The 20,372-nt window shown below is 39.1% G+C and overlaps 1 protein-coding gene across 4 annotated transcripts in view; it reads right to left on the reverse strand.

Moving 5' to 3' along the window:
* Positions 1-20,372, reverse strand: part of SYTL4 (synaptotagmin like 4) — a 192,864-nt gene that overhangs the window by 21,875 nt on the left and 150,617 nt on the right. For 3 of the 4 annotated variants that reach the window (XM_080652844.1, XM_080652843.1, XM_080652842.1), the window contains 6 exons: positions 16,190-16,369; positions 15,722-15,937; positions 15,479-15,588; positions 15,150-15,252; positions 5,289-5,390; positions 4,789-4,864 (listed from right to left, as the gene is read on the reverse strand). In XM_080652844.1, coding sequence (XP_080508970.1) covers positions 4,789-4,864; positions 5,289-5,390; positions 15,150-15,252; positions 15,479-15,588; positions 15,722-15,937; positions 16,190-16,299 — 717 coding nt within the window. In that variant the 5' untranslated portion in view covers positions 16,300-16,369. The remainder of the gene's footprint in view (positions 1-4,788; positions 4,865-5,288; positions 5,391-15,149; positions 15,253-15,478; positions 15,589-15,721; positions 15,938-16,189; positions 16,370-20,372) is intronic. The other variant, XM_080652845.1, reaches the window with a different exon arrangement.

Below are 20,372 nucleotides of genomic sequence, written 5' to 3' on the forward strand. Positions count from 1 at the left end.
CTCCCACACTGCACACAGATGTCATCTAATCCTGGGTCAAGCACTCCCCTCCATATGTCATTAGCCAGGAGAGAACTATACAAACCCCACCCTGCCAACTTCCTTAGGCACCACCCTGCCTAGCTTGCACTCAGCTGTGGACTTTACTGGCAGCAACCAGTCTGGGCCTGCATTAGTCTTTCTTAAAAAAAAAAAAAAAAAAAAAACTCTCAAGGAATTCAGGGCAACCTCAGGAGGTGCTAGAAACACACAGGGAGAGACTGAGTTTTGTGGCTTTAGGGTTAGGACCATCCCCCCAGCCCCCCCTTCCCCCGCATGCCTTACTGGTACTACTGTTGCTGTGTTGGGTCGCCAAACCCCCACCTCAGCATCAGCCCGAAGAACTATGTTAGCCCAACCCTGCTGATTCCCTGAAGCCCCACCCAACCAAGGTCACAAAAAGTTGTGGGATCTGCTGGTAGCAACCAGTCTGAACCTTCATTATAGTCTTCCTTCAAAAACTTTTGAGGAATTCCAGGCAAGCTTGGGGGTTCCAGAGGTACACAGGGAACATACCTCAACATAATAAAAGCCATATATGACAAACCCACAGCCAACATCATACTCAATGAGCAAAAACTAAAACAATTTCCCCTAAGAACAGGAACAAGACAAGGATGCCCACTTTCACCACTCCTGTTTGACATAGTACTGGAAGTACTAGCCATTGTGGTCAGACAAGAAAAAGAAATAAAAGGCATCCAAATTGGAAAAGAAGAAGGAAAACTGTCCTTATTCGCAGATGACATGATGTTATATATAGAGAACCTTAAGATTCCATCAGAAAAACTACAAGAACTGATAAATGAATTCAGTAAAGTAGTAGGATACAAAATAAATATTCAAGAGTTGGTTGCATTTTTACACCAATAATGAAATACCAGAAAGGGAAACTAAGAAAACAATAACATTTATAATTACATCAAAAAATAAAATACCTAGGAATTAATTTAACCAAAGAGATGAAAGACCTGTACTCAGAAAATTATAAAACACTAAATAAATTGAAAAACATACAAATAAATGAAGCATATGCCACACTCAGGAAGAATTGACATCATTAAAATATCCGCACTACCTAAATCAATCTATAGTTTCAATGCAATTAGTATCAAAATACCAATGGTACATTTCACAGAACTAAAACAAATAATCCAACAATTTCTATGGAACCTCAAAAGACCCTTAATGGCCTCAGCAATCTTGAGAAAGAACAAAGTTGGACCTATTACACTACCTGATATAAAACATTACCTTCAAGGCCATAGTAATCAAACCAGCATAGGACTGGCTTAAAAACACACACCAATGGAACAGAGTAGAGAGCCCAGAAATAAAACCACAACTATATGGTCAATTAACAAAGGAGGCAAGAATGGGGTAAAAACAGTCTGGTCAATAAATGATGCTGAGCCAAAAAAAATTAAGATACCTAGGAATAAACTTAACTAAGGAGGTAAAAGACTTGTACTCAGAAAACTACAGGACACTAAAAAAAAGAGAGAGCAGAAGTTATAAACAGATGGAAGAATATACCATGTTCATGGATTGGTAGAATCAACATCATTAAAATGTCCATACCACCCAAAACAATCTATAGATTCAATGCACTCCCCATTAAAATACCAATGGCATATTTCACAGACAAAGAATGAACTCTCCAAAAATTCATCTGGAATAAACAAAGACCCCGAATAGCTGCAGCAATCCTGAGAAAGAAGAACAAAGTAGGTGGGATCTCAATACCAGATATCAACCTGTATTACAAAGCCACTATTCTCAAATCAGCCTGGTACTGGCATAAGAACAGACATATAGACCAATGGAATAGAACAGAGAACCCAGAAATCGACCCAAACCACCATGCTCAATTAATATTTGACAAAGGAGGCAAGAACATACAATGGAGTCAAGACAGTCTCTTCAATAAATGGTGTTGGGAAAATTGGACAAATACATGCAAAAAAATGAAACTAGTCCACCAACTTACAACATACACAAAAATAAACTCAAAATGGATCAAGGACTTAAACATAAGATGGGAAACCATAAAAATACTAGAGGAATCCACAGTCAGAGAAATCTCAGACATATGCCGAAACAATTTCTTTACCAATACAACTCCTAGGGCAATGGAAACTAAAGAGAAAATAAACAAATGGGACTACATCAAAATAAAAAGCTTCTGAACAGCAAAAGAAACCATCAACAAAACAACAAGAAAGCCCACTGCATGGGAGAACATATTTGCCAATGTTATCACCGATAAGGGTTTAATCTCCAACATTTACAGAGAAGTTATGCAACTTAACAAAAGGAAGATAAACAACCCAATCAAAAAATGGGCAACGATTATGCTAAGCGAAATAAGACAGTCAGAGAAAGATAAATATCACATGATCTCACTCATTTATGGAATATAATGAACAACATAAACTGAAGAACAAAAACAGATCCAGAGACAGAGAAGCACCAATCAGACCGTCAAACCTCAGAGGTAAGGTAGGGGAGGGTGGGGGTAAGGGGGAGAGATCAACCAAAGGACTTGTATGCATGCATATAAGCCTAACCAATGGACACAGACAACTGGGGGGTGAGGGCACGAGTGGGGGGTAAGGGGAAATGGGGCAATAAGGACACATATGTAATACCTTAATCAATAAAGAAAAAAATTAAAAAATAAATAAATGGTGCTGGAAAAATTGGGCAGATAAATGCAAAAAATAAAAATAAAAAAAGGAACTAGACCACCTAGTTATACCACATACAAGAATAAACTCACAATGGTTTAAAGACTTAAGTGTAAGACTGGAAAACATAAAACTCCTAAAAGAAAACATAGGCAGTAAACTGTCTGACATTGTTCTTAATAATATTTTTTTTCTGATATATCTCCTCAGGCAAAGGAAACAAAAGAAAACACAAGCAAGTGGCACTCATCAAACTGAAAAACTTTTGTAAAGCATAGGAAACAATCAACAAAATGAAAAGAATATCTACTGAATGGGAGAAACTATTTGCTAATAATACATCTGATAAAGGGTTAATATAAAAATATATAAAGAACTTACTAGTATACAACTCAGCAACAACAAAAACAAAGAACACAGTTAGAAAATGGGCAAAGGACCTGAATAGACACTTCTCCAAAGAGGACATCAGATGCCCAAAAGACATATGAAAAGATGTTCAACGTCACTAATCATCAGATAGATGCAAATTAAAACCACAATGAGCTATCACCTCACACTTCTTAGAATGGTTATCATCAATAAATCATCAACAAATAAAAAGTGTTGGCAAAGATGTGGAAAAAAGGGAACCCTCGGGCACTGTTGGTGGTGCATCCATTTTGGAAAACATTGTGGAAGTTCCTCAAACATTTTAAGTAAAAAATGGAATTTCCTCCCTGGCCAGTGTGGCTAAATGGTTGGAGCATCAACTCATGCACTGCAAGGTCACGAGTTCCATTCTAGTCAAGGGCACATACTTGTGTTGCAAGGGCACAGTCAGAGCACACGTAGGAGGCAACCAATTGCTGTATCTCTCTCACATCTATGTCTCTGTCTCTGTCTCTCTCTCTCTCTCTCTCTCTCTCTCTCTCTCTCTCAAAATCAATGGGAAAAAATATTCTTGGCCGAGGATTAACAAAACAAAACAATGGAACTTCCTTATGACCCAGTGATTCCACTTCTGGGGATTTATCTGAAGTAACTGAAAACAGTAATTTGAAAGAGTATATGCACCCCTATGTTTATTTCAGTGTTATTTACAACATGAAATATACATAAGCAACCTGAGTGCTCATCTATAGATGAGTGGATAAGTAAGTAGTGGTATACACACACACACACACACACACACACACACACACACACACACACACTTGGCCATAAAAAAGAATGAAGTCTTACCATTTGTAAAAACATGGATGGACCTAGATGATATTATGTTAAGTGAAATAAGTGAGACACAGAAAGAAAAATACCATACGATTTCACTTAAATGTGGAATCTAAAAGACAAAAAAAAAGAACAAAGTAGAAATAGACTCATAGATATAGAGAACAGACTGATGGTTGCCACAGGGGAAGGGTTTGAGGATTGAGTGAAAAAGGAAAAGGAATTAAGAAGTATAAACTGGTAGTTACAGAATAGTCACAGAGATGTAAATTACAGCATAGAGAATACAGTCAATAATATTGTAATAACTACTAATGGTGGCAGGTGGGTACTTGAAATATTGAGGAGATCACTTCGCAAAGTACATGATTATGTAACCACTACGTTGTATACCTGAAACTAAAACAAAATAATATTGAATGTAAACTGTAATGGGAAAAAATTTAATAATAAAAATTAAAAAGAATAAGGCTCAGAGTTTCACTAAACTATTACAAACATAAAGAAAAGCTTAATCTTAGGAATTTAATTTAATCCTAGGAAGTAGTATAAAACCTATTTTCTCACATGTTTCAAGCAAAACCTTAGAAAATGTCCCCAAGTGAATCAGAACTAAATTTTTTAGTTGAATTTTTTATTTAAATTCTTCCTAAGAAATGAAAGAGCAGAGACAGAGGGAGAAAGAGAGGGAAGATGGGAGGATAGGAGGGAGGGAGGGAGGGAGGGAGGGAGGGAGGGAGAGGGGAGGGAGGGAGGGAGGAAGGGAGAGAGGGAGGGGGAGAGAGGGAGGGGGAGGGAGGGAGAGAGAGGGGGGGGAGAGAGAGGGAGAGAGAAAGAGATATTATACCTTTTCTACTTGAGATTTGGGAGCAGACATCTTCTTCCATTCTGGAAAGAGGCCAGATTTGTCCAGAGAGTCTCTCCTGTAGGTAGATACAGAAGTTATAACAAAACCACCTCCTCCCCTTCCTCTTCTAAAGACCCAAGCTCTAGGGAAGGAAAGCAACTGCCTTTCTCTCACCAAATCCGTAAGATAAACTTAACATCAGATTTTCCTTGAAGTAATGCAGATGATTAGATAAGAAACTTTGCACAAACAGAAACACCCCCCCCCATTCCTAAAGGACAGCAGCATCTGTTGCTGCTGGTCCAGGAACACTCCTCCAAGGCACTGTAGCCTGTGGAAGGCTGTGATTGGAGACAACAGTTGAAGTGAGAGAAGACTTCATTCAACTTGCTGAAGAGAAGTCAGGAACACTGAAGGCATAGGAGCCCTGCATTCTGATGCTAGAGAACAAAATGGGAACTTTGGTTGAACAGATGTGCAGGGATTTGCAGGGATCTCACCTGGATGTGCTATCTGAGTCAGCTGTGTAGCTATCCAGACTCTCACTCTCAGCCTCCAGTGCACTCTTTCCACTTTTCAGCTTGGGCACTTCGATTGGTACACTAGAATAAAACCCAAGAGCCAAGATATAAAGGAAGTGGGCTCTCCTGATGAGTATCAGCCTTCCTTCCAACCTATTCACAATGGTAGCCTAAGTGATCTTTCTAGGATAATTATCTCAGTTTACTTTTAAAATTGTTCAGCAGTTCCCACTGCTATTGGGATTGAGTTCAAACTCAGCATGTCAAGAAAATCCTTATGACTTGACCCCTGCTCACCTCTCCAGACTCATCTTTCACCCTCCACTTCGCCTTATACTTTACATTCCAGAATGATGAAGCTCTTTTGGTTCCCCGAATATAACAACACTCTCCCTCTTTTCTCTGCCTTGGATATTATTTTCACAATGGCCATTTTTCTTCATCTGGCTAAATCTACTCCTTCAGGTCTCTCCTTATATGTTAATCCTTCCAGATTTCTCTGGCCATGCTGCTCCAAGTCTGCATTAATAACTTTCCTATGTGCTCTTAAAGCATCCTGATTTCTTGGTAACAGTCATCACATATCTAATTATTTCTAATTATGTCTTTTAAAGAAATTATTTAATTTGTTCAATAATTTAAACAAATGATTTGTTTAATGTCTTTCTCCATTAGCCTAAGTTCTGTGAGATCAGTGAGCATGCATCTTGTTCACTGTGTGTTCCCAATGCCTAGAAGAGAAACTAGCATAGAGTGGGCACTCACATATTTGTTGACTACATTCTTGACTAACTGCCCTCAGTGGGGCTTAAAGTATATACACAAATAAGCAATATGGTTTGAAGACAGCATTCAGAAGACCAGAATTCTTTTTCAGCTTAATGAAGATGACCGAGGCATTCAAAAGAGCAGTCCTCATCTCTAAAGGAAAGAACACAATTCCTAGAGCCCTTACTTTTAGGAATTTGTGAGAGTAGCAAGAAAAGAAAAAAAAGTTTTTTCCTCAAGGATCTGAAGTAATATCATTTGGCTATCAGGACTCCAAACTCTCCTGGTCCTCTGACCTCACAGTCTACTTCTCAGTCTCCTGTGCTGGTCCTTCCTCATGTTCTAGACCTCTAATCTTTGGATGTGTCCAGGCTTATTCCTTGGACTGCTTCTCTTCACTATCCAGAATTACTCCAACATGATCTTATCTAATCTCATATTCTTTACATATTATTAGTAAATTAATAATTCCTGAATTTATATCTCAATCAAATGCCAGACTTATATTTCCAAGAGCCTAATTGACTGCTTGAATGTTCAAACATAGCAAATCTTAAACCAAAGCCCTAATCCTCCCCACACCTTCTCTTCTCTCTATCTCATCAAATGGCAACTCCCTCCTTTCATTTCTCAGGTCAAAATTTTTAAGAATTATCCTTAATTCCCACTGTTCTTTCACAATACAAAACCAATGTGTTAGCAAAGTTTCTTGGCTATATCTTCAATGTATGTCTAAAATCGAACCAGTTCTCACCCCCTCCACTGCTATTACTCTGGTCCAAACCACCATCATCTAGCTCCTGGATGGTTGCAATAGCCTTCTAACCGAACTCCCTACTTCTGCCCTTGTCCCACACAATGTATCCTCAACTCAACAGCTAAAATGAGCTTTTAAAATATAAATCCAATATAGAATTACTATATGACCCAGCAATCCTACTCTTAGGTATATACTCAAGAGAAATGAAAACATGTTTCCACAAAAAAAACTTGTTCACAAATGTTTATAGCAGCATTATTCCCAATAGCCAACAGCCCAAATGTCCATGTTAGATGAATGGATAAATGAAATGTGGTCTCTATATAAACTGAAATATTATCAACACTAAGCAGGAATGAAGTTCTAATACATGTTACAACATGGATGAACCTTGAAAAATTATGTTAATTTAAAGAAGCCAGACATAAATGGCCACATTTTGTTGACTCCATTTATACAAAATCTCCACAATAAACAAATCCACAGAGAATGAAAGTAGGTTAGGGGCTTGGAGAAATGTGGAATGACTGCTTAACAGGTCCAGGGTTTCTTTTTGGATTGATGAAAATGTTCTAAAATACATACTTTTAAAATGTTAAAATTATTAATTTTATACTACGTGAATTTTACTTCAATTTAGAAAAAGAAAAAAAATATCAGTCATTCAGAGCCCTCCACCTCACTTGGAGTAAAAGACAGAGTCCTTACAGTGTCAACAAAGTCTTACATGATCTGCTTTTCACCCCATCTCTGTCTTCATATCCTACCCCTCCCCGCTTCCAGTGCAGTTCCAGAATACTCTAACATGTCAAATACAAACTTACCTTAGGTCTTTATATCTTTTGCTTTCTCTGCTTAGAATGCTTTTCCCCCAGATACTCTCAGGGTTTGCTCCCTCATTTGCTTCACATTTTTGTTCAAATGTCACATTAAGACTTTTCCCTGGATATCCTTAATAAAACAGCATTTGTACACACATGCTTTCCTGGCACCCCATATCCTTTTAGTCTACTTCATTTTCTCCATAGCACTTGTCAACATCTTACATACAATATATTTACTTGATTATTTACTGTCTGTGTTTCTTATCCCCAAATTTAAGCTCCACAAGCAAGGGACTTTGTTGTATTCACCAGTGTGTCAGACTTCTTAAAACAATGCCTGGCAAACAGTAGGCATTCATAGGTATTTATTAACAAACTAGAGGCCCATTGCACAATATTCGTGCAAGAACAGGCCCCTGGCTTCACTCCCAGCCTCCCAGGAGCTGGCAAGTCCCCGATCCTGGGCAGCCAGAACCAGCACATCCTCGCTTCTGTCTGGAGCACCACTCCAGTAGCTCCCTCCGCTACCCCCCTTCCCCTCATAGCAAGCTTCACACCGCTCTGCGCCTGCATATGCAAATTAACCTCCATCTTTGTTGGGTTAATTTGCATACTCACTCTGATTGGCTGTGGGTGTAGCAGAGTGATGGTTAATTTGCATGTTTCTCTTTTATTAGGTAACATAAACTAAACAGTAAATGAACAAAGATTGAAGTAAGCAAAATCTATGTCTTAGGCAGTAAACATTAAACTTTCCAAGTTATCAACTGGTGTTTAAGGTAGCTCTGTGAAAACAGTAGTGGGTGAAATTCTAGGGAATGCAAGAAGTGAAACAGCAGTCATTTTTTAAAGAGATATATTAGCTTTAAAGTCCAAGACACAGCAGGGAGCTTGATTTTATTTTTACTTTAGAATTCTTCTTTTTCCCTCTTTTCTACATAGAATAAATAACCCGAAGTAAAACCATTCCTCCAGAGAGGTAGTTTAATAACGGTCCATGGAGAGTGTTTTTCTGCTTGTATTTTTCCGTAAAGATTAATGCATACAGATCCAGCGCTAATACAAACAACCCTAAGGGTAAAAAGCAATTATTTTACATCAGTGCAGTAAAAAAATAAACTAAGAGACGGGAGTCCTGGGCTCTAACTATCTGTATGATCTCAAGTAAATCACTTATCCTGACCTCTTTTCTATAAAAAATAAGGGGTTTGAATTAGATTATCTCTTAAGCTCCATAATTTTATGGAAAAGATCATTTATGGCCACTTAATCTATTTTCATGTTTAGAATAAATAAGAGTTTTCTGGATCCAATGAGACAAAAAGTCATAGACAGCCAGAAGCAATAGGATTCAGAAATTACATTCTTACCAATGATGTCAGATGTGTTAATCAGGTTCAGGAAATAAAAAAGTCATTCTTATCCTTATCCACAAAGGAAAAAGGGGGCCTCATCACCTAAAACAGATGAGTCACCCACCCAAGGCTGTGTGGATAAAATCACACTACATACAGTAACTCCTCACTTTGTGTCATCCATAGGTTCTTGGAAACTGTGACTTTAAGTGAAATGATGTATAACAAAACCAATTTTACCACAGGCTAATTGATACAAACAACTGTTAAGTACTTATGGCATATTTCTGGTCACAAAACATGACCAAACTTCTAAATAAAGACCCACAGCACTTCTAATATTAAACATTGAAATAAATGTGAGCTATACATAAATTTAAGAAAGATTAAAAAGAACAAGTAAGATAATTATTTTTCAACCTACTTATTCCAGTTCATGGTCACTGGTGGCCAGAGACTCAGCTCAGGGTGCAGGACAGGAACCCGCACTGGACAGGATGCCCTTCCATCACAGGGCGCACTCACACCCAGCTACACTCACTCACAATGGGATAATTTATACACCACTTAACCTAACATACACAGGTTTGGGATGTGGGAGGAAACTGGAGTATCCAGAGAAAACCCACACAGACATGGGGAGAACATGCAAATGCCACATAGACAGTAGGCTTAGCCTAGAATCAAGTTTTTTTGTCATCAACATTGTAAGGAAATGACGTTGAATGAAAAAATGTTATTTAAGAATTTGTTGTATATACATACAAGGAAATACTACACAGATAGCAAAATGAATGATGTAGACCCTTGGTGCTGACATAGCAAGATATCAAGGTTATATTATCCTATATTTTTTCCTTTTTACAACTTGAATTATAACTGACATAAACTGCATGTTTAAGTGTGAAATTTGATGAGTTTTGACATGTGTATACACTCGTGAAACTATTACCACAATTAAGTTAGTGAACACATATATCACTACCCAAACTTTCCTTGTGTCCCTTTGTAATCCATCCACCTTTCTGTCACTCAAATTTAGTTTGCATTTTCTATAAACAGAATCATACAGTATGTCTTTTTTGTTTGGATTCTTTCACTCACCATGATTATTCTGAGATTCATCCATGTTGCTGCATGTATCAGTAGTCCATTCCTTTTCATTGCTGAGTAGTACTGCACTGTATAAACAAATGCCAATTTATCCCTTTGGGATGTTTCTAAGTTTTGGATATTACAAATAAAGCTGCTATGAACATTCATGTATAAGTCTTTATATGAACATATGCTATCACTTCTCTTGAGTAAACTCCTAGGAATGGAATGATTGAATCACAAGATAGGTGTACATTTAATTTGCTAAGACACTACTAAACTGTTTTTCAAAGTGGCTTGACTGTTGTACATTCTCACTAGCAGTGTATGAGTATTCCAGTTGCTCTACATCCTTACAGACAATTGGAATGCTCAGTATTTTTCATTTTAGCCATTATAGTGAGTATATGGTAGCATCTTACTGTAATCTTAATTTGCATTTCTGTAGTAACTAATGATGTTGAGCATCTTTTAAAGTGCTTATTGCACATCTGTATATTGTCTTTACTGAAATGTCTGTTCGAATCTTTTGTCCATTTTCTATCGAATTATCTTTATTATTGAGTTTTTAAAGTTCTTCCTCGTTCACTTAATGTGCATTTAGAATAACATTTTAAAAAGTAAATTAAAAATTTAAGAAGCCTAGGTCCATCCATACTGTCACTAAAGGTAAGGTAAGTCAGTCAGAGAAAGATAAATACCACATTACTGCACTTATATGTGGAATCTAAAGAACAATATAAATGAACAAAATAGAAACAGACTCATATATACAGAGAACAGACTGATGGTTATCAGAGAGGAGGGGTTTGGGGGACTGAGTGGAAAAGGTGAAGGGATTAAGAAGTACATATTGGAAAAAAAGAAGTACAAATTGGTAGTTATAAAATAGTCATGAGGATGTAAATACAGCATAGAAAATGTAATCAATAATATTTTAATAACTACGTGTGGTGCCAGGTGGGTACTGGAAATATCAGGGAGAATACTTTGTAAAGTATATGATTGTCTTACCACTATGTTGTACACCTGAAACTAATATAAAATAATATCAAATGTAAACTGTAATTGAAAAATAAAATTAAAGAAAGTTTTAAGAATCTATCCCATATGTGTACATTTTAACAACTCTTGTCTGTGGCAGAAGCAGTGTGGGTACACATTTAATATATTTCTATATTGCTTTTCAACAATCATATAAAATGTGAGAAAGTTATTTGTCTCTGGCTGAGGGAAAGTTATAAATAAAACACAAATAAAAAGCCAAAAATTCACCAGCAGCAACCAAATGAGGAAAGGAGTAAAGTCTCAAGTCATAAAGTTCAAAAGGTTATGGCTAAGAAAACAGAATAAAGATATAGCTCAGTAAAACTCCTTCCAATATGGAGATGTGCAAACTGAGTGAGTGACTAAGCAGTCCTGGGATAAGTCAAGGAAAACAGAATCCTTAAGATTTGTAGTCCCAGATATCCCTGGGGGACCTCAACTAAGGCAGACAAGACCACTGGGGCATGTCATCTCTCAGGGCACTGGTATGAGCTAGAGGACACATCTGGAACTGGGCTGAGTGAACTGGGACATTTAAGATAATTTTAGGAGACTGTAATCCTCAACCCCCAACTTGCCTTTTGCCCCTCCCCTAGGGTTACAAAAGAAAAAGAAGTATATAGAAAGCAATATTCTATCTTTAAATCAAAATGTAGTGGGGAGTGGGGAAGAGATAAATTGTTTCAAGTTGAGGTGAGAAGCCTGTCAAGAAAAATTCACACACTATTATCAGAGCAAAGAAAATATATAGGCAGAACTTCCCATGTTAAGCATGAGTAAAATAAAAAGAAATGATCTTGCAAATATATAAATATGCCATTAGGTGGGGGGGGAAGAGAAATAACTTGAAAAATGAACAAAGAAACCATTCTGGAGAAGAATATAACCCTAGGAAAATAAGTAGGTTTCTTGTGAGTCTTTTACATTGCACAGGAATTGAATAAGAATATAGATTTGATAAAATGCAAGAGTTCAAATACTAACTGATAAAGTAACAAAATTAGAGGAAAAGGAAGATTGAAATGAGAGAACAAATTAAAACCTAAATAAGATAATTCATTCAAATAATTAGAAACAGCAAAAAGGAAGGGAGGGAGGAAATAAGGGAAGGAAGGGAAGAGAAAACTGGCTGAAAATCAAAGTAATAGCACAGAGGAAAGGGTTGGGCTAATCATGCTTAATTGTATTCATCTTTCTATTTTGTCTCTTGCATTTAATAGTAAAAGAAAAGGACAGAAATGAAGAACAAGGAAATCCAATGTCCCTGAGGTGGAGAACTTAACTAATGAAAACAGAAAAAATGTTCAGGGTATACAGTACAAAAACTTTGTCCAGCAATGAAGAAAGAACTCATCAAGGGTACACCACATATTAGGGGAAAATGATACACCACTGAGACATATCCTTGCTAAATTACTAAACTTCAAGAAAACTAGCCCGGCTGGTGTGGCTCAGTGGTTGAGCATTGACCTATGAACCAGGAGATCATGATTCGATTCCCAGTAGGGGGTATGCAAGAGGCAGCTGATCAGTGATTTTCTCTCATCGATGTCTCTCTCTCTCTCTCTCTCTCTCTCTCTCTCTCTCTCTCTCTCTCCCCCCCTCCCTCTCTGAAATCAATAAAAATACATTTTTAAAAGAAAAATAAAAGGAATTTGTTTACACACACACACACACACACACACACACACACACACACACACACAAAGTTACTTACAAGGGAGAAAAATAAGAACTAGCTAGCTAGCCTCAGACTTCTTCATAGTTACATCCAGTGGCAGAAGACATTAAAGTAATGTCTACAACATTCTGAGGGAAAGAAAGTGTGACCCAAGAATATAATATCCAGCCAAGATATCATTCAAGTATAAAGGCACTAGACAGACACTCTCATCATGAAAGAATGAAATAGAAATAGCACCCACAAGCCTTTCTTGAAGGAATTTCTCAATGAAAAAATCCAGGTAACTAAGAAATAAATCAAAATAAATAATTCAGAAATGCAGAGAAGTCATGGTACCATGCATAATTATAAGCATATGATCCTTTTAAATATGAAGCAAAACTAAAAATAAAAGATGATTTATGATAGCATAACAGAATGTAAATGCCATAATAATTTGAGTAATAAAAATTGGGAGGAGAAAAAGTTGGGAGGGAGTGTAAGAAACCTAATCTCCTCTTTCATAGCAGACAGTCCAATGATAATGTGTAATATTGAAATAAGTAGCTTTAAAAAATGACTAAATGACCCAGCAACTCCATACCTAGGTATCTATCTACCTAAGAGAAATTAAAACATATGTCCAAACAAAAACTCATAATGAATGTTCATAACAGCATTACTCACAAAAGCCAAAAAGTGGAAATAACCCACATGTCCATCAACAGATGAATGGATAAACAAATGTGATATCTACATATAATGGGATATTATTTGGCAATAAAAAGAAATGAAGTACTAATACCTGCCACCACATAGATGAACCTTAAAAACATTATGTTAAATGAGAGAAGATGGTCACAAAGGACCACATATTCTATTATTCCATTTAAGTGAAACATTCTGAATAGGTAAATATATAAAAATAGAAAGTAGACCAGTGATTGCTTAGGGATGGGGAAGGATAGGGAGGCTGCGGGGAATGATAGCTAAAGGACACAGGGTTTCTTTTTAAGATGATGAAAAGTTCTATAATCGATTGGGGTAATGATTGCACAATTCTGTAAATATACTAAAACCCACTTCATTGTACACTATAAGTGGATGAACTGTATGGTAAGTGAATTTTATCTCAAAAAGTTCCTTAACAAAAAGACATTAGAAAAAAAATTAATAACTGTTCAATGTTTTAATAATATTTTTTCTTAACCTTAGAGGAATGTTAATGACTAATATATTTTATGGTTAAAAAAACACATTTGTCTGAAGATTAGCAATTCTTCAACTTTACTTAAGTATTTCAGTCTGATAAATTCAAGTTAAATTAAACAAAATGTTTTAAATTTATTATGACCCTATATTACAAAGTTTTTTCTATGTACCTATTCACTCTTGCCTCTATGTCTAGATATGCAAAAAAGATATCTGAAATAATTTTCATATAATGTGAACCCTGAGAAATAGGAATTTGGGCGATTTGTTGCTTTCTTTAATATTTCATACTAGAGGCCTGGTGCACGGATTCGTGCACCGGTGGGGTCCCTCAGCCTGGCCTGTGCCCTCTCGCAATCCAGAACCCCTCAGGGGATGTCGGACTGCTGGTTTCAGCCCGATCCCCACAGGCCAGGCCAAGGGATCCCACCGGTGCAGGAATCCATGCACCAGGTCTCTAGTATGCATATGATCTTTGGTTAATCTCTTCCCGCCCTCCCCCCGCCCCCCTTCCCTCTGAGATTCATCAGTCTGTTCCATGTTTCCATGCCTGTGCATTGAGCATCTGCCCCCTGGTGGTCAGTGCACCGGTTGAGCAGTTGAATGGTCACTTAGGCTTTTATATATATATAGATATTGATTAAATTTTCAATAATGAGTATGTGTTATTTGTATTTATCTTTAAAATTTTCCTTATAAAGTAAATATGCCAAAGTATTAATGTTCACATATGGATAGTAGGATTAGGAATATTGTCTTCCTCCCTTAAAAATATTTTCATTGATTTTTAGAGAGAGAGGAAAGGAGTGGGAGAGAGAAGGAAAAACATCGATGTGAGAGGGAAACATCGATTGGCTACTCACGACCCCTACTGGGGATTGAGCCCGCAACCCAGGCATGTGCCCTGACCAGGAATCAAACCAGCAACCTTTTGGTGCATGGGCCAATGTTCAACTAACAGCCACATTGACCAGGGCTTTTCCCCTCCTTCTTTATTCTTTTCTGTACTTTCCCAATTTTCCTACAATGAACATCTATTATTTTAGAGACAGAACAAAGTAAAAAATAATAGAATTGAAGAGATGTGTAGCAGTTCCTGAAATGATTGGTTCTTACCTGGGCTCCTTCTGTTGCTCCTGAATGATCTTTCTTCCTGGCCAGACATCACCCATCTGTGACTGATGATGGAGGGACTGTCCCACAGTCTCTCTTTTATTCACTTCAAGACAAACAAAAACATGGCAGAGTGGTGGTGATGAGGGGGAAAAGGGAAACACATTACACTTGCAAAAGGGATGGCAATATAATCTTTATGTTCCCCCACAATCAGGTTGAGCCCATGAAGGTAAGATACCACCAATAAGAATACATGAGGATTTCACACCAGAGGATCTATGACTTGGGGTCAAACACCTAAAGGAACCACCTCCAAAAAGATCCTGTACCTGCAGGTTTTCGGCGCAGGGACATCCTGATTATCTCACTGCCTGTGCGATAAGCAAAGCGATTCACTTTCTGGTCATAAAACCAGTCTCCAGTTGCCTTCTTCAGCTCTCTGGGAAGGAATATAAGAAAATGACAGATAGATAATGGTCCTTGTTATTCAACCAACGAAGGCTGAGAGGAGAAAGTCTCACCACAGATAGGGCCTCATTTCCTCTCTCTACTCAGCCCTAAGTGACACTCACATTTCCTTGGCGCACACCTTGCATCTCCAGGTACCATTGCTTTCATGGATACGGCAGTCTCGGCACACCAGGTGATTACAACCCCGACAAGTGTTGGTCTTAGGAGTCAAACGGCCCAGGTTCTCCTGGCACCGGGCACAGGTCCGATCACTATAGTGTTGGCTGCCCCTCTTGGCCCCTTTCCTTTTTATCTCCAGTAATTCATTCTTCAATCGCCTGCCGAGACCCAAAAAAGAAGTACAAGTTGATTCAGGATCTGCACAGGTTAGAGAGAGAGGGGTTGTGGAGTAGAGACAGTAAAACTATTTAGTTCTGTGAAAGCAATCACCTCAGAGCCCAACCTAAGCCAATGAAGAGTTGTAAACCTCATACACAAGTTCCTCTGAAAGTCATATGAGAGTTATAAGAAAAAGTCTGGATATCGTTGGTCAAAAGCCTGGGAACCCATGCTTTATCTGGAACTCTTACCTAATCCTTTTCTCATCTGCTTTCCGGAGCTCCTCATCTCGTTGTAGAACACTGAAGATCAAATCCCTTTCCATCTCAGACAGAAAAGAGAGGTCAAGCATCTCCGACATGACTTATTCTATTTTTTCTTCTATTCTTCTTTCTTCAAAACAACCAGAGTAGGAGAGCTACCAGAGTTGCCTGAAATAAGTTAAGAATTAATTTCACACAGATAATTTACTCCAGAATAGGCCCACAGCTCCAGAGGCTTTTAGTAGACCATTTTCCCCTTGAGTCAGGCTAAAGAGACAATCAATGCAGCCCAGCTGGTGTGGCTCAATGGTTGAGCACCAACCTATGAGCCAGGAGATCATGGTTCAATTCCTGGTCAGGGCACAAGCCCGGGTTGTGGGCTCAATCCCCAGTGTGGGGTGTGCAGGAGGCAGCCGATCAATGACTCTCATCACTGATGTTTCTATCTCTCTCTCTCCCTTCCGCTCTGAAATCAATAAAAAAATATATTTAAAAAAGAGACAATGTAGAATTATCTGACCTATTTACCATTCCTACCCCCACCTGAATTAAAGATAGGCCTTTGATTTAAAATTAAGATGTTTTTATTTTTCAAGTAAAAAATTTATTCATGACTCTGGGAAAAAGGGTTGTGTCTTTCATCTTGGTCAGGAAAGAGATCAGACAAAATGAGTCAAACTCCTCCTCCACCAAGCAGATCCTCAATCATCCAATTTTCAATACTTTAAATGTTCTCAAGCCCCAAGTCTATTAATGCAAAAAACCAGATAGCTGGTCTCTGTAGTAGAAGAGAAAACCACATGAGGATTCCTGCCAGTTGAAGCCCATTTTTCCTTTCCTGACCAACTTCCATGTTCCCAGGATTTAGTCAGCTGTCTGCTACATTTCAAAACTTCCACCACCTACTCTATCTCCCAAAGTTATTTTTTTTAATTTTATTTTATTGTTTAAAGTATTACAAATAGTTGTACATATGTCTCCTTTTTTCCCCATTGACCTCCCCCCAGCCCCCCCTACCCCCCAGCACATGCCCTCACCCCCCCCCTCAGTGTCTTGCATCCATTGGTTATGTTTATATGCATACATACAAGTCCTTTGGTTGATCTCTTATTACTAACACTATCTCAAGGATATCTTCACCCATTTCATGTACATTTGTTGAGCACCCACTCTGACAGCCATTGTGCAAAGTGTGAGAAATAGAGAGATCCATAAAACAGTCCCTGCCTTAGGTTCACAGAGTAGTAGGGCAAACAGATACACAAAAATACAGTACAATGTACTAAGTTCTATCAGAGGGATCATAAATTAAATGCTATGGAACTTAGAGAAGGAAGTAACAAATTCTAACTTGCATAGAGAGGGAAAAGAGAGCACTGCATACATGGAAGGCTTTACAGAAGAGGTAAATTTTGTCTTATACAACAGAGTATATGTTTGCTGCTAGAGGACAATGGTAGGAGAGATAGGTCAGGGTGAGATTATATAAATCTCAAATACTCTTAAAAATTAAGAATTTTAAAATTCATTATATAGACAATAGAAATCTATCAAACATCTTTGTTATTGCTTAGTTTCTTATATTGGGAAGTCACATGATCAAATTCATTTTACAGAGATCACTCTAGCTATAATATAAAAGACTGATTTAAAGGACAGACTGAAGTGCAATTTGGTAGTACATAACACATTGTAAAATATGCATACTTCTTAGTCAAGCAATACCACTTCTAAGAATCTACCTAATAGAAATATTCACACAAATGTGAATGCAAGGGAATATGTACAAGAATGTTACTGCAACATCATTTGCAAGAGAAAACAAGTTTTTAACAAAGGAATCATTAAACCAAATACTACTTCCATATAACAGCATACTATTTGGCCATTAAAAAGGTGGTAGATCTATATGAAAATACATTCCTTAGTGGAAAAAAAAGTAGTTGCAGGAAAATATTGAATGATCTTTTTTGGTAAAGTATTTATCTAAACATTTGTATATGCTATAAGATAAGAAATGGGTTTAAAAGTAAGGCAAGAAGCATAGTTTTAGTCATATTGAGTTTGTCCTGCATACAGCATATTCAGGTAATTAGACCCAGGATGTTGGAGGCACAAAGCTGGATGTTAGGAAGAGAGACTATATCTGAAAATATATTATTTGGTAGTCATGTGAGTCAGAGCCCAGGAGAGAGATATGAGGATCATACTTACTTTCTCTGCTCTCCCTTAAAACTAGACAACAAACCCTTTTCAACTTAAGTTGTTTTTTTTTTACTAATTCCCTACTAGATAATCCTATATAATCCTATATAATGAAAGGCTAATATGCAAATAGACCAAACAGCAGAACAACCAGAACAACCGAGCAACCGATCACTATGACGTGAGCTGACCACCAGGGGGCATGCGCAGAATATGGTGGGCATTGGCTGCGGCAGGATGGTGGAGCAGGTGAGCAGGGGTGCCAGACCAAAGCAGGGTGCTAGTCGCTTGGTGCTGTCAGCGGGTGCGAGTGGCAGCTGTTGGCCCCAATTGCCCCTCAGGGTTTCTCCACCTTCCCCTCCTCCTGGGGGGAGATTGGGGCCGGCAGCTGCCTCTAGCACCCACTGCCAGCGATGGCCCCACTTGCACCTGCTGCCAGTGCCCGAGCTGCTACTCTCACCCACTGCCAGCGCCGGCCCCGCTCACACCTGCAGCCAGCACCGGAACCACCGCTGGCACCCACTGCCGGCACTGGTCCCGATCACTCAGCACCATCAGTGGATGCGAGCGGCGGCTGCTGGCCCTGATCTCCCCTGAGGGCTTCTCCACCTTCCTCTGCTCCTGAGGGGCAATCAGGGCAGCAGCTGCTGCTCACACCCACTGCTGGAGCAGGCCCCAATCGCTTCACACATTCAGCGGGTGTGAGCGGGACCAGCACCATCAGCATGTGGGAGCAGAGGTGGCCGGAGCTGGGCTGCCAGGGGCAGGTGACCAGGGGCCATGGCAGGAGGTGCTGGGCCGGGGCTCGGAGGATGGGCTGAGACCCACCCGTGTGCCTACCGCAGCCTTGTAGCCCGCAGTTCCTTTCAAGGTGCACGAATTCATGCACTGGGCCCCTAGTAGAAATATAAAGACAGCAAAGCTATACAAGTTCCTGAAACCTTAACATTTTCTCAAATTGGCTATTTCCTGGTCTTTACTGAACTATACAACAGCCTCTTTCCTAGGCCCTTTCTTAGATAGTCTTGAGGAAATCATCTTAATTCTTATCCCCAAGGAAAATATAAACTCTCCATGAGAACAAGGACTTTGTCAATTTTATTCTATGTATCTGGACCAGAACCTAACACAATACTTGGCACACAGCATTGCACATGCCACCACTATTACTGATCATCACTGTTGTCATCACCCCAACATTTCCATTTATTGAGAATTTACTATATTCCAAGAAGCAAGTACTTTACATATGTTAACTAATTTAATCTTTATAGCAACTCCAAGAGTGAGGTACTATAATCTTCATTTTATAAATGAGAACTCAGGAGAGGTTAGGTTAATTGTCCCATAAATAAACAGCAAGTAAATGAAGTTGCTGGGATTCAAACCAATCATTCTGATTCTAGAGCTAGTGCTTTACTGGCTTGAATCAGGCAGGATAATGGCCAAAGCAATCTATACTAATAAAAGGGTAATATGTAAATTGGTCAGGACACCCTCACAGTAAGCAGGGTGCTAGTCGCCAGCAGGCAGCATGGGGCGACAAGGCCGGCAGGGGGGTTAGTGAGGGACGACCAAATGACTGAACAGCAAGCTTTGTGGGGCGACCAGGCCAGCAAGGGGGTTAGTGAGGGACAACCAAATAACTGAACAGCAGGCTTTGTGGGGTGACCAGGCCGGCAGGGAGGGCAGTGAAGGGCGACCAAATGACCGAACAGCAGGCTGCATGGGGTGACCAGGCTGGCAGGGGGGGCAGTGAGGGGTGACCAGGCCAGCAGGGGGGGCAGTTGGTGGTAACCAGGCTGGCAGGGGTCAGTGAGGGGCAACCAGGCTGGCAGAGGGGGATAGTGAGGGGCGACCAGGCCAGAGGGGGGGGAATAGGGGGCTACCAGGCCAGCAGGGGGGGGAGTTGGGGATAACCAGACCAGCAGGGGGGGCATTTGGGGTGACCAGGCTGGCGGGGGGG

The sequence above is a fragment of the Plecotus auritus genome, assembly GCF_963455305.1.
Source record: "Plecotus auritus genome assembly, chromosome: X".
Lineage (NCBI taxonomy): Eukaryota > Metazoa > Chordata > Mammalia > Chiroptera > Vespertilionidae > Plecotus > Plecotus auritus.